At 39.4% G+C, this 14,088-nt stretch overlaps 1 protein-coding gene across 5 annotated transcripts in view; it reads right to left on the bottom strand.

Moving 5' to 3' along the window:
- Positions 1–14,088, bottom strand: part of FBXO11 (F-box protein 11) — a 79,015-nt gene that overhangs the window by 1,370 nt on the left and 63,557 nt on the right. For all 5 annotated transcript variants that reach the window (XM_074578915.1, XM_074578919.1, XM_074578916.1 and 2 more), the window contains exons 12-22: positions 7,035–7,252; positions 6,620–6,705; positions 6,447–6,541; positions 5,225–5,347; positions 5,034–5,119; positions 4,594–4,670; positions 4,339–4,482; positions 3,302–3,412; positions 2,022–2,129; positions 556–664; positions 50–148 (exon numbers count right to left, since the gene is read on the bottom strand). In XM_074578915.1, coding sequence (XP_074435016.1) covers positions 50–148; positions 556–664; positions 2,022–2,129; positions 3,302–3,412; positions 4,339–4,482; positions 4,594–4,670; positions 5,034–5,119; positions 5,225–5,347; positions 6,447–6,541; positions 6,620–6,705; positions 7,035–7,252 — 1,256 coding nt within the window. The remainder of the gene's footprint in view (positions 1–49; positions 149–555; positions 665–2,021; positions 2,130–3,301; positions 3,413–4,338; positions 4,483–4,593; positions 4,671–5,033; positions 5,120–5,224; positions 5,348–6,446; positions 6,542–6,619; positions 6,706–7,034; positions 7,253–14,088) is intronic.

The following is a 14,088-nucleotide window of genomic DNA, read 5'->3' as shown; positions in this document are numbered from 1 at the left end:
ACTTCACTCGCCTTGTCGGAATCGCTCAACATACGCCTTTGAAACATACCTATCGTGTCTAATGAATTCTACATCATGTCCTTGATGGCACTTCTTAATGCAGTTCACACATATGGCATTACGGTCTGTGGTGTTGCAGGTGTGACATCTGAAGTAAAATACACAACATTAGACATGAATCAAAAAACTGATGAGCTGAGTGAGGCGCTCGGGGAGGGCGTGGGGGCAGAACGGCACCAAAGGAAGGGTGTGTGCAACACTAAAACTTGAGAGTTTTACGTGAACTTGGATTTCATGGCATGCTTTTGGTTGCTTGTTTTGAAAAAGCAGTTCTGCCGGGCTTAGGCTGAGGTTCACAGCAACAATACATTTTCCTCAAGCCCACAGTCAGTTCAAGACAATGGGAACTTGTTTAATCCTCTTCCACTGCAGTTGAGGACAAGCGCATGTTTGTGTGTTAACAGAACATATGGCAACCGTTCCAGGCGTCTTGCTAGAACAGGAACTGTGATTATTTTAAAACTTTACTGTAGGGGACAGAAAAGAACTTGTTACCTGTAGAAGTCATGCATCGGATAGCTGGTGTAACTGGATATCTTGTATAAACACTGGCCTCTGCTGACAGCTTTTTCTATGGCATCTTGATTGTTCATTATTTTGTTATCTGTTGGGGGGGGGAAGCCAAGAACTAATCAAACCTGGGTCAATGACTTTTTTTTTTTTTATAGCAGAGCTCCCCCAGCCCCCTGTCCCTTTTAAGAGCTAAACCTATTAGGAACAGTTAGTTCTATGCCTGCGTCTTAGTTTTGGCATTTAAGCATATCAAACCCTCCATGCCAGATTACGAGGCAGGTGGCCAGACAGCACAGTGCACTCCTCAGACCAGAAAGACTCCTCCTCTTTGCCCGCGTTGCATAAAGTCCCCGATAAGCCTTCATTTAAATGCTCAGTGTGAACTGGTTTGTGAATAAACGGTTAGAGAAACAAGCCTTCCTACCAGGCTTACATTTTCTGTTGAGAAGTCTGAAAACCAAACGTTTGAAAGCCTCTCATCTACCGTAAGGAGTTTTACACCTCCCTCAGAAAGCAGAAAAGCATGGCTTTTCCCCCAGGGGGGTTTCAGAATAAGGCACTTTCCAACACAACGGAAGTGGGAATTGGGTCTGACCATCTTCAGCATTTAAAAGACGTGTCCAAGGCACAGCGGATTTGATAAGCCTTCCTGTTACTCAGCTGCTGGATCTTCTGCCACGTCCCAAAGTGCACCTCAAACTAGTTTTGCCCGCTCCCAGCAGTATCCCGGCACCGACTGATGCAGTCAGTGAGCCCAGGGCCTGTGAAGCAGGGAGCCAGAGCTTGCGTTTTAAGTGGTGTAAAGAATAAACGGGAAAAGGCATAACAAGTACAGCCAAGCAGGGAAAAATTCTGCAAAACTGAACCTTTTTCTTCTCGAATAACCTCCCGGAGCTGTCTGGCATTCAAACCATCACTCCAGTTTCCTCCAAGAGGATCCTGTCTCACACACAGGTCCTCACTATACATGGGAGCTTTATGTATATAAACTGTTCTTATTTTCTGAAAAAAAGCCATTTGGGATTGTGAATATTCATGCTTTCAGATCCTAAAAGCCAAGCGAGGCGTGTTTCTTTACTAGACACTTGTTTTCAGATATGTGACAAAAGACTTTCCACGATACTAACTTAGAATTGGAATTTGAGATGGGCCAAAGACCAGTAACCAGCTCGGGAACAATTTTGAGCCAGAAGAGCTAATAGCAGAGTTTTAATATGATAGGAAAACCTTAAGTTACCTTTGAAAGTGTCTGGCTGTCTAAAAATCTAAGATAGTTTAGCTTAGCTTATTACCTTCAGCTGAAACTCCTAGTTACAAATCAGCTTAAGGTGGTACCAAATCTGAGCCAAAAATGGAAAAAAACAGTACAATAAACCCAAACCCCAGCACCAAATAAAAAAAAAAAAAAGCAAAGTGAACAAACACACCCAACGAGGGCTCAGGCTCACCTTTCATCGTGACGTTGACACCAGATGCTAGAAATAAACCTCCGAAGCGGTTGTTGAAAATCTGATTGCCTTCTAATGTTGCAGTTGCGTGGTTTGTTATCTCAATACCTTTAGTGGGTCAGGGGAACAAAGAAGAGAAAAGAAAGCGGGAAAGTTAAATCCTTAGACATGGCGCATTTGTACCTCTCTCATCGTCTGTAGTTTGTTTGGTTTTTTGGTTGGTTTTTTTTAACCCATCATAAGCTCATGGGATAAAAAGGAAAATGACACGGCTAGATATTGCAGTGCAATTTTCTATAAAACTGAGGTTCAAATATTTCTGTTGAATCCCTTCAAAGAGCTACAGCTGGCATGCACGGCTTCTGGCAGCAACAATACACTACTCGTTTATCTGATAATCAAATGGTACCGGGATCATGTATTTTCAAGGGGGATATGATTTTTGGGTGCTTAAAGCTGTCATCTTCACGTGGATTTAAACATTCTTGTGCACATATCTTACCCTTTTAAAAATATCTTTTTTAAAAAGTTTTCAAGATGGGCACCTAAAATTCATTTCTTTAAATCTGAGCTTTTATCAGTAACCCGTCTCTTCCAAGTCATTTGTCCAGGACTGCTCTTGACAGCAACCTATCCTTCCCCCCCACCACACTGAAACAACACCTTTAGAGGCTCTTCTCAGAAAACTTGCTTCTTCTGAAAGAAAGATGGGAGAAAACTCAAGAATGCAATTTTAGTTGAAATGGAATGGGAACGCAAGATGTATGGAACTGCGATCATTAAACAGTAAATTGCACAAAAATCACTATTAAACATTCTTCATCTCTTTTGGAGTAAGAAGCGCTCATTTTAATAATTTTTCAAGTTTGTGGAGTGAGAAAGTTGCACTTGAGATGCAATTCAAATCTCTTTAAAATGTATATTTGCTCTGTTACTGAGGTTTTAAAGCAGTGATAAAATATTCAAACCAGCATCCAGCAGGTCAACTATAGATATGTCCTAGACACCTTTATCCACTACTTCTAAAATGAGCTAATGAAAAAGTATTTCACAGGAAAATGAGAAGGCAGCACGTGTGTTGTTTCTCAACAGGCCACTAATACCAGAGAACGCTGTAAAGATATTCTGGCTACAATTCCGAACTCTCAAATGATTTCTAGGATGCGCTGACGGACATCCCAACCTCTGTTAAAATGTCTAAATACCGTGGGGTAAAGAAACTCAGAGTTAGCTTCGTGAAGAGCGCTAACACTTCAAAATTTGCTTTAAACAACACAAACCTGCAGCAAATCCGTCGAATATTCGATTTTTCCTTAGCACAGGGTGGCTATTGGTGCTGATCAGAACACCGGCTTGAGCATTCCTGAAGATATCGTTCTCTTCCAGAAGCCCTACGGCAGACCAACAAATGTGACGTTTGAGCTTGTGAATGCCTCCTTTCCTGTAACCATTCTGTGAAATATTTTCACAAGATCCCATGTATCGTTATCCTGCTAATTCCTTTCATTTGGGGAACACCCACCAATAGCACTGAAGTTAGTGACACAAGTTTAAAGTAATTCTCAGGGTATAATCATCTAAGTGTATTTTTTTCAGTACACAGAATAGAATCTGGGATTGTATGCACCGTTAGAGAAAAACTCCATTTTATTTCTGAGGAAACACTCTGCCTTTTCAACTTTCCAAGTTTTTCCTAACCTCTTTCTGTTCCTGTCTTCTAAAACAAGCAGCCTGACAAAGCAAAACTTTACTTGCATTTTTGTTACTGCAGGACGGGATTGTTTTAAAATGTTTAAGTTAAAATTAAATCTCATTTACAGCAAGTGATTGCCTACCAAGTACCAGAAGCTGATATCAGGACACGCAACAGTTCGGGGATTTCAGAGGAGGACCACTTCTAAGTTCACAAGTATACAAGAGATCCTTAAAGATCTTATTTTCGCCCCCTGAATCATTGACACTGGCAGAACCTGAGCTGTTCCAACGCATGATTTTGGCTACACGACTAGAATTCAACACTGTCTTTCAGTCAAACGGCAAAGCTTACAAAAGCAGATGGGATAAAAGGACTGTCCTGAGCAGCAATGCAATAGTTGTCTTGGATGAGATTAATTACCTCTCTGCCTCCCACAGATTTCAGTATTACTGATGTAATTAAGGCTAAAAAAGCATCAGTGTATGTTCGTTATAACTATTTTATTACTTCAGAAGACAAGGGCTAGGTTTCTAAAGAGCGCTTTAAAAAGGACACAGCTTCATCTGAAATTAAACCCTTATCCAGAATATTCAGTATATGCCAGTAAGGGAAAAAAACTACCTCTTCCCCCATTAAATATACAGATGCCTCCATCTCTTCCATCATGGATTTTATTTCTTCTTAGTGTAGGATTACTGTCTGTTTTAATCCATACACCAGCCATTGCATTATCGAAAATTTCATTGTCTTCTATAAATCCAAGCCCTAAAATTGAAGGAAGGGTGGAAAAAAATAAAATTAAAAAGGGCAATAAACAGGAAGAGATAATAATGCAGAACATAAACAATTCTGGATAAACGTGAAAAACAAACCTACCAGAATTATAGACAAGAATACCACCATTCTGACCACCCCAGATCTTGTTGCGTCTAATTTTGGGGTTGCTTCCAGTTCTAGAGAGAAATGTAAGCAAAGCAGCCATTTAAAACAGTTTACTATCTCCCAAGGCCACCCAAACACACCTCTACACAAGTGCCCCGTAGATCTCACTGCTTAAAAATCTTACTAAAATACAGTTATTTCCATACATGCAAACATATTTTAGCTTTACAGACTTCAAAGGCCACGCATTCTAGTCAATATCCAGGCTCTATTGCTAATAACTTTCTTATAATCTGAAGCAGAGGAAATTCAGACATATTTGATTTCAAAAAAGTTATTTTTAGAAAAAAAAAATGACGAGAACAGTTAAAAAGACACAAAAGAGCACAAAACAAAGTATGTCTGTTTTGACATATAATCAGAATACATTTTACCTTATCTGAACCCCTGAGTACATGTGATTATAGATGTCATTGTCTTCTAACACGCCATGTCCATTGTCATAGAAGTAAACTCCAACCTAACACATCGAGAGTTAAGTTATTAGTTCCAAAGTAACGAAGTATAAAAATACAGAAGAACTTTCTTCTCTACGGCCCCCTTGTAACCACCGAGCAAAACTCACTTGTTTCCCGCTGTGTATTCTGTTTCTCCTCAGGACTGGAGTGCTCCCTGTTGTCACCCAGACTCCAGCCAAAGTATTGCTGTAAACTTCGTTTTCTTCAATCACACCTTGTCCTTTTTCATGCTAAATACAAGACAATTGAAGAGTTAAGAAAACCGTCTAACTGCCAATACTGTTTTTCTGGCTGTACCCATCCCTCCTCACTGTGGCTTCTTTACTGTAGCAAAGTAATTCTTTGCTATTTCAGTACATATTTTCACTCTTTTTTTTTTTTTTAAGGAACAGTACATCATGGTTTTGAATGTTTGCCATGAAAGGAAGAAGGCTCTGCATGTAAGATCATTATATTTCAAGGCTCTGCAGTAGTATTTGCAGATCTCTGCTAGCTGTTGGTACAAGAGGGACCACCCCGGCGCCACGCGACCAGATGAACGCTCTGGCACCTGGCACTTGAACCTACACCCTGTCCTGTCCACCACTGACAAAAGACCGGCACGGCTCAAGGTAACGATCTTTACCACGTGTTTGCACTTAAAAGTAAAGCAACAGTATCCTTGGTCAGGGTAAGCTGTTCTGGTTAGATTTACAGAATGACCCCATGAAGCTGCACACTGGCAGCATCAGCTGAACCTTAGGTGACTTTTGGCAGAAAGGTAACACAAATATTTCGCAAAACTCAATATTGCTTAAGGGAACCTGACAGCTCTTTCTGTTCAATTAGCAGAGCCCTTGCACACGCTGGTAACTGCGCTTTATTCCTCACTTTTACAATACACGACCGTACAGCAATTGCTATGTATATCATCCTGAAGGGAAAAAAAAAAAGAAAACAAAAACAAACCCAAAAACTTTCTGAGGTTAGCGGTAAACACATTACACTCCAAAAAAGTTGAACAGATTTCCGATTTATTTTTTTTAAACAACGACAAACTACTATGATAACTAAACCTTTAAAAAGCTCTTAACCAAGAAATGATGAAATTCTGTCATCTACCCCATTTTAATTTTTTTACTCTGCAATAGAAATAATTCAGTGACATTCATAAGAGCCTTCATCTTTTAAACATCAGCACCAGCTTCAGTCTATCATAATTAAACTAGTTTATAATATAAGAAATTCAGTAATTGTAAGTACAGTCAAACGTTTTACATAGAGTACCCTTTTCAAACATTTATATGGACAGAAAACAGGTTTGTATACCTGTGTGTAGGTAATACTTACTACGTAAATTCCACCATGTTGACCATCATGAATCTTGTTGTGTCGAACTATGGGGCAGCTGTTTGTTCGAATCTGTATTCCTGCTAACGCATTACCTGTTAACAAAAGTGTTACTTAATACAACTCACTTGTTTTTCCTCAGAATTCAAGATGCAATAAGCACATTAGCTTACCATAAATGTCATTTCCTTCAATAAGGCCTCTTCCATCACCAAAGATATAAACACCACCTTGATTCCCATTAAAAATTGCATTGCCCCTAAGAAACAAAAGTATATGAAATTTTCACATTATGAAATGATTATAATACACTGTATAATACTATACATGTATGTAGTGTCTGGGACCATACAATATTCAGATTTAAAAATAGAGAATTCATGTTCTGTTGTTCTGAGAAACACATACTTCCAAGTATACACGCAAGTTAAAAATGCAGTTCAGCCAAACACAGACAGCAATTTCATTTTTACATATTACAGGAGTATTTATAGTTCAATTATGAACAAATTAAATAAAATTGCAGTTTTCCCATCCCCATTGAGCCTCCTCTTCTAAGTAGTAAAATATCAATGAGGAAAACGATACCTTATTGTTGGGTCACTGTTTGAGGTAATCCAAACACCTGCAAAATTGTTTGCATAGATTTTGTTCTCTATGAATTGTCCTCTTCCTTTTTCATGAACATAGATTCCTCCAGTCTGGCCGTGATGGATTTCGCACCGAACTACCGTAGGATTGGCATACGCTTTCACTTCAAAACCCGCTATCCTGTTTCTATGTATGTTGCAGCTTTCAAAATAGCCCTTAAGACACAAAACATGCGGTTTCCTGTAAAAGTCCTTTTTAAAGTGAAGGTTATTCCCTTCCCTCCCTCCCCTCTAAATACAATCCTGATTTAAAAGGAAACAGTACCAAAACTGAGAATATGTAAGTAGTTATAGAGCTAATTAAAACAGCTACTGCCACTATATTTTTTTTTTCCCCTCCAAATAAAATACTGTTTCAAAGACACTCTGTATTGCTATTTATTACTATCCACGGAATACCAAGAAAAAATGGCAACTCTGGATATAGCAGCTCGAAGAGGACCAAGTATCGGGTTTCCTTAGTAGCTCCTAAGGGGCCATAAAGCCCACAGGTCCAATATAAAAAGGACAGTGCTATGGAGAAGACTACCTACTTATTTTCAGACCCAGAACCATATATATTCAGTAAGAATATGATTTATTTAGGAAGAAGCATCCGAAATTTCTTTGGAATAACTATAACTGGTCAGAATAAATACATCTGGATGTGGGAGATGAGTAATTTTTCCAGGGCAGGGATTGGTTCGAGTTGCCAACTGGTAAACTCCCCCCCTTCTTTTTTTTTTTTTTTTAAAATGGTGTACATTTCTGTTTAGACACTGCATTAGTTGTAGTAGGCCTACAACAAAACTGTATTTGAACTAATGTTTTATAAACAGCAGACCAACGGAGAAGGAAAAAAAAAAAAAAGAGATTCCACGAAGCCACTCCCAGCATGCTCCTCCTCCTGCTATAAGCACTCGCATAGCAGAGGGTGAACTGGTCCACCCGAAAATTCATCTGGCAAAACGGCTGTTTTCTGCCCGATGATTTCTCTGATTGTAGCTCATTCCAGGGCCACGCAAATTAACTGTGTGATTCCTTTCAGAGCGTTTTTCTGACATGGTTTTAGAACGTTTTGATACTAAAATTCAACCTATTCTTTGAGGTGAACTTTAATGGCGTTATATGCCCGTTTTTCCCAGCTAAAAGAACAGAGACCAAACAACTGAAAAAGAGGAAGCGTCCCTTACTAGAAATGGTAGACAACCACCAAGTGATGTGTTTTAATTTGTGGATGGCTTGGCTACAAGCTCTTGAAAGCTCTAACCCAGACTATCTCCAGCGGGCAGCTACAGAGGGCAAGACTAAAACCAGAGCAGATGACATTCAGAACAGTACTGACAGAGCCAGCCAAAATCACAGTCCCTTACATCCAAAAAACACATGGTTGAAAGAGAACGTGAACCAATCTTTCTTTTCTCCTAGATGTCTGTGTGTCTGTGCTCTGCAAAGCCATCTATAGTATAAACAACCCATATAACTCCAGCTATAGTTTTAGCAGTAAAAGTCCTCGTCATGCAAAAGACTACCTATATACATGTCATCAGTTCATTGAAACGGTAAAACATCTGACGCAAAAGGAAAGCGGCCCAGCTTTCACGGATCTTTGTCACCCTCATAGGCACCTCGTCCAAATACCATTTTTCCTGTAGTCGCCTAAATTAGTTATTTAGTCTCAGCTAATTGTGAGACTTGTTTTATTTGCAAACTCACTGCGTTGATTAACTATTCTCCAAAAAAGTACTATCGGCATGCACAGCTTGGCCCCCCAGGCCCCTCTGGGTGACAAATAAGTCAAATGGAAAAATCCTACTTTCTGTAAATATGCAGAATGTATTTTTTTCAAGGATTTAGGATGAGATTTTTTTCAAAGGGAGTCAAGATGTTTTCAGAGTTCTCAAGGAAAGAACACACTAACAGCCAGGGGAATCTAAAGGAGATCTCCTCAGAAATACACCTTTGTGCCAACAGACAGTCTTTGGGGCTTCTTATCCCAAGACAAACCACTTTTTTTTTCCTCCTCATTTTCACTTAAAATGAAGCCCTCGGATAAACTTAGGTAAGACGACAGTTTGTTATAAAGTAAAGCTTAATCCTCTTAATGGAATAGGCAATTTCAATTAAAATATTGCTATCCATGGCCTGGTATCTTTTTAATTGCTTTACACATTATCTTCCCTTTGGGCGCCAAATACATTGCAACTACAGCAACATGATGCAGGAAAAGAGGTATTTCAGATGCGCTTCATTGCAGCCGTTTCAGATGCCATCGAAAAGTCACAAACAAGCAGAGCCTTTATCATGTGGTAGGTGGTATCTTCCCAAGCTTCAGCAAGTACTGTTACTTAATAGTAAGGAAATTTTGGTACAAATCCTCTTGGTTCTTGAAAACAATGCCATATACTGTGTAACTTTTAAACTTGTTTGGAAATTAGGTGAAAGAGAAGGCTCTTGGAGACACAAGGATGTCTCCTTGTGTCCCAGTGTATCTACATAACATGCAACTTCAGAGAGGAACAGAAGAGGTACCCGATTAATTGTACTCTGCCCACTATGTTCTAGAATACCATAACATCACTTGACAGCAGAGTACAAGTGTCATTTCTTCAAAGAGTAGAAAATGGAGCCTTCAAAATGATTACTCTTCTACCTTCTTAAAAAAAGCAGGACCACTGATTCAGAAGAAACTGTGAATTCGCTGTAAGCCTCTATGAAGCAAGTGCTCTTCAAAAGGGGGAGAAGAGAAAAAAAATATCTGTATCTCAAATTCCTTTATAAGGCTTTCTGCTCGTTACAATCCTATAAGATTTGATATTCATAACGAGAAACTGCATTAAAAAGTGCAGTCTGCCTCAAGCAGAGTGAGTTTAAGCTGAACTGCTGACTTTGAGCTACTGTAGTTAAACCCAGTATATTTTTCCACTTGTTGAGACTACGTCTGAACACCACCGGTGTGCGTAATTATTAAACTGAATTCAGTTAAACCAACAGAATTGCTGTTTGTCAGAAACACCTGCTCTTCCACAGTCCTGAGCGACTTCCTCGTTCCCAGACTGCCCATTTCCTATGCCATTCTCTGCTGAAACCAACAATTTCTTTGGCTCAAATTCCCCCCTTAGGGAGAAGGCCTAAACTTCTCTCAGCCTTTAAGATGCCCCAAGGTAATCCCTGGTATCTTTTCTAGGCAGCACAGCCTCTCCCCTTCAAAAGGTATTGTTGTGCCTTTGAACTATATCCTCTTGAAGATGTCTTCCCTTTTATTTATTTTATTTTTAAAGTGATGAAGTTCACATACGGGTTCAGGCAACATTATCCTCCTGGAAAGCTCACAAGTATTTTGTTAACAAGGAAAACAACAAGGAAATTGCGTTTCTAAGTATGGAGTTAAATGACCTATTATCCGTAGGGCTCACTAATGCTGCTTGCAAACCCAAAGCTTACTGTCAGCTCCAGGTATAACCAGTAACACCACTAGGAACAGCCTGTTCCTTTCTTACCCCTTCTGTCTAACAGCACAACACGGGCTGCCCAACCTGCAGCTCTTAAGCCCCGTCCAGCTGTCGGGCAGCTCAAGCTCAGATCCTTTATGGAGACTCTGCCAGGTCACTATTAAGGTCAGGAAGGTCAATACTCCTCCTCTGCACAGAGGGATGGCAAGTGTTATGTTGCCTCTACCGCCTTCTAAGAATGATTTGCAAGCGCGCTGGGTATTTTACTTGTGTTTGTGGTGGTTTCTGGTTGTAATTCATCAACTAGCAGTGTAAGAACCTGGAGGACGCAGCACCTCGCAGTGCCAGGATTGCTTAGCAGGAAAAAGAGGCCACTGTGATTAATAAGGAAGAAAGAATAAGGGATGCACGTGGGGAAAAAAAGTAATATTATAACCTTACACAAAGGCACCAAGCGTAAGGAGACTCAAAATACCTTAGCAGTAGCTTTCTGCTTGAAAAACACTGAATATTAAAAAGTAGCTCTGTACACTAAATTTATTTGAAATACCAGGCAAACCGTTAGCCGCGGGCACAAGATGACAGCTACAGTGACAGAAAGTGTGGGCAAGAACACACCGCTGCAGCCTGGTAAGATGTGAGCAGAGAAAGTAACCACCACCAGACACCACCACAGTAATGGTAACGTTGAGGTTTCCACACACAACTTGGTGTACAGAAAAAGCTGGTGAGATGACAAAGGAGGGGTCCTGCGCAGCTGGACAAGCTCAGAAGACTTTTTACATCAAGTCTAACTCAGTAATTGATTTATTTTTTTTTGCTTTCTGCATTTTACCTAGTCTAACAAATAGTGCTTTGAAATGCAGTTAAAACTTGTAGCTGATGGGATTTTGTTCATTGCTTTTCTTCTCAGAGGATTTTTTTCCCCGTGTATTTCTAAAAAGGGGTTTTTTTATTTCTTTCTTTGTCTCAAAGATCATAACATTACAGAAACACAGATGTATTTCATGTTATTATTTGGACAATAGAGGTATTTAAAAAAAAAATAAATAGTTGTGCAAACTTTAACACTTCCTAAATATTTATTGACACTTGTACTCCCAACAGGGCAAGAAAAAACCAAACAAACAGGAGACCAAGACAGAAAGAAATTAACTGCTAAAGAGTATCTGACTCTGTATCAACTTAATTAAAGCGCAATAATAAGTCTGAGTGACAGCATAAAAGCTACATTTATAAAAAATTGCCTTCCAAAGCCTGGAATAGTCTTCATTTGAGAGTTGGTGGATTTTATAAAAATCCAAATGCGGCACAAAGAAAGCCACATTCAAGACGCAAAACAAACCCTTTATTTTTAGTGCATAGGAAAAACTTGCTTATTGCAGCAAAAGGCCAAATGAGTTTTTATTATAGCCTGTACAGAAATTGGCATAAGCTTAGTTTATATTTTTTGGACTTTATATACACACTTCTTTAAAGTTATCTGATTTGTAGTATTTAAAAGACTGAGCCGTCAACTAGTCACAATCACCCAACTTAGACACATGCTACTATAATTTGCTTTCATCAAAAAGAAGAAAAAAAAACCCAGCAACAGTGATGTATTTCTCATTTGAGAGAAAAGAAAATGAAGACTTTTATGCCTAGATCCCAGCTTTAAACTACAAAATTATGCTTATTCTTACAGTAAATCAGAAGTTATCTGTTGCCTGCAAACAGCTACTAACTACAATTTATGAAAGAGGTCTGGTAACTCATCTCAGGCGACTGGCAAGAGAGGTCTGCATAAGGCAGAGGGCTGCCAATGCCATGCTGCATTTTTAATGCCTGCTTGTTAAACGTTTGGCAGATGCGCTAAGGCAAATGTCAGAATATCGCCAGTTTAGAAATACGAGGTTAAGTTTCTACAAGTATCAAAACACAAAGAACAGTCCGAGAGCACGAAACTGAAAAACAAAGCACTCTTGAACCTCTCAGAGCCAGCACTCCAGCACAGAAACCCACGGGAAAAGAACGTGTAGGGTAGGAATTCAGCACTGGAATGTACTTATCCCACTCCACAGAAAAAGAAAAAAATACACGGACAGAAATAACAGAAGGGAAGCGAGAAAAGTGAACATAGAAAATCTGTTAATTTGTTTAGGTATGTAGGATTTGTATCTGAAAGATACCATGTCATTTAAAGAGTACGTACATCTTGCCAATGGTGTCATTACATCAACTCTATCACTAGCACGATCCAGAACAGAGAATGCTGCCAGAAGACTTTGAGACGGAAGGGGGGGGGGGGAAATCTTTCAAAGAAGTTTATGACTAGGAAAGATTTCAATAATATTTGCAGCTAGAGAAATATTATTCACGTGTTCTCTTTAATATGCTTGTGCTTCCTTTAAACAAAAAAAGAAAAAAATCATTTCTATTCCATTTTGCTTGTGATATCACACTGATCACAGCATCAGAACAGGCATTCCACCAGTAAGAAAACAGATCAAATACACTTTTATTTCAAATGAATCAAGTGAATTCAGTCTGGCTTTTTAATTTTTTAAATATTTCAGTACCATATATTTAACATTTCTATTTCAGTACTTAAACGAGAAACAGCTCCTACCCAGCCTTTCCAACTAACTACAACTCAAGCCTACATACAGGCATCACCCCTCCAGGAGTTGGTGAAGCACTCCTTTACCAGCTTTTCTATAACTGAAATTACTTTGTTACATGTTTCCGAGCCTGTTTAAGTTTTGGAAGGATGTATGGATACAGGCATTCAGCGAAGCCAATCAGGAGTGCTTATACAGTACGTTAGTATAGCTTGAATGCCGCAATGGCAGTGTCCAAACAATGAGATGATATATAAAACGAAGATGTAACATCTTCAGTTTGCCAGCACTCTTCGCAAAATGGCCAAAAAACTGCGTTTCTAGAGAGTATCAAATGATGTAAAGAAATCGGTCAGAAGACTGCTAGAAGGACATTCTCCTGGGCTGGTATAATCTTGCCCAACATAGAACAAATACGCTCCTTAGGATAGAACTAAGAGAGTGGAGAAGAGACACCTAACGGAGCAGAATCCCACCACGTCTGACCTTCCACTGGCAAGATTTTATGTGAGCAGCAAAAGTAACAGCACTCTGTGCCCTGTTTACCTTCCACTGAGACCAGGAAATTCCAAATCAAACATCTACAATTAGTGGTGCATTGCTCCTCTCCCCTGCCTCCCCAGCAACTTGGGTGGAAAGGAGAATGGCCTCGCTAGTTCCTATCCACAGCCGATTTTCTGTTAATGCTATTTCCAGACTAGCAACACACATCAAGAACCTGACCAGATTTGGGTTAGAACTAAAGCAATAGAACAAGTACTTACAAGGGAAGAAAGCTACCCTATCAAAAGGAAGAGAGATCCACAATTTAGTAAGCCTAGGAACACCCAGTCAGGGATCAAAATACTGATCTGCAAAACCCAGCTCCTTCTCTTCTTCCTCTTACCCAGGATAAAGCTACATTTGTTTTCCTGAAAGCTTGTTATGTTATGTATTAGCTATAATTGCATTACATAAT

This window comes from Larus michahellis, chromosome 3, assembly GCF_964199755.1.
Source record: "Larus michahellis chromosome 3, bLarMic1.1, whole genome shotgun sequence".
In the NCBI taxonomy this organism is placed as follows: domain Eukaryota; kingdom Metazoa; phylum Chordata; class Aves; order Charadriiformes; family Laridae; genus Larus; species Larus michahellis.
Note: the sequence above shows the minus strand (reverse complement) of the source record. Positions and strands in the feature narration are given on the sequence as shown.